The 431-nt window shown below is 60.1% G+C and overlaps 1 protein-coding gene across 1 annotated transcript in view; it reads left to right on the forward strand.

Annotated features, from left to right (window-relative positions):
- The window catches only part of KIF3C (kinesin family member 3C), a gene marked incomplete at its 3' end in the record, with an annotated part of 20,518 nt that overhangs the window by 16,586 nt on the left and 3,501 nt on the right, over positions 1-431 (forward strand). Inside the window, exon 5 of the mRNA XM_009644088.2 lies at positions 276-398. Within this exon, the coding sequence (XP_009642383.2) occupies positions 276-398 (123 nt within the window). The remainder of the gene's footprint in view (positions 1-275; positions 399-431) is intronic.

Genomic DNA, 431 nt, shown 5'->3' on the forward strand with positions numbered 1-431 from the left:
CTGGTGCCCACCGGAGGGTACGTCCCACGCTCTGCCCCAGCGCTGGCAACCCGCAGGCACAAAGGCAGGGGTGTTCCCCGGGCTGGGGGGGGACAGCAGGGACCCCGGGATGCTCGCAGGTGCCTACAGGTGGAAGTCCTCTCCAAGCCAAGCCCCACCAGGAAGGGCCACCCTTCGCTCACTGTAGACGAGCTCCGTTGGTCACTGTTTGGATGCATTCTTAGCAGGAATTTGTGTTCTCTATTCAACGTTCCTCTCGCAATTTATTTGTTTAGAAACAGCAACCAAATGAAGAAGCGGCCTACCTCTGCAGTGGGGTACAAGAGACCCATCAGCCAATACGCCCGCGTGGCCATGGCCATGGGATCTCATCCTCGGTACCGGGTGAGTGAGAGGGCGCTGGTGCGTGCTGGGGGACAAGGAGTCGTTGG

This window comes from Egretta garzetta, unplaced genomic scaffold (assembly GCF_000687185.1).
Source record: "Egretta garzetta isolate BGI_Z169 unplaced genomic scaffold, ASM68718v1 scaffold520, whole genome shotgun sequence".
Taxonomy (NCBI): Eukaryota; Metazoa; Chordata; class Aves; order Pelecaniformes; family Ardeidae; genus Egretta; species Egretta garzetta.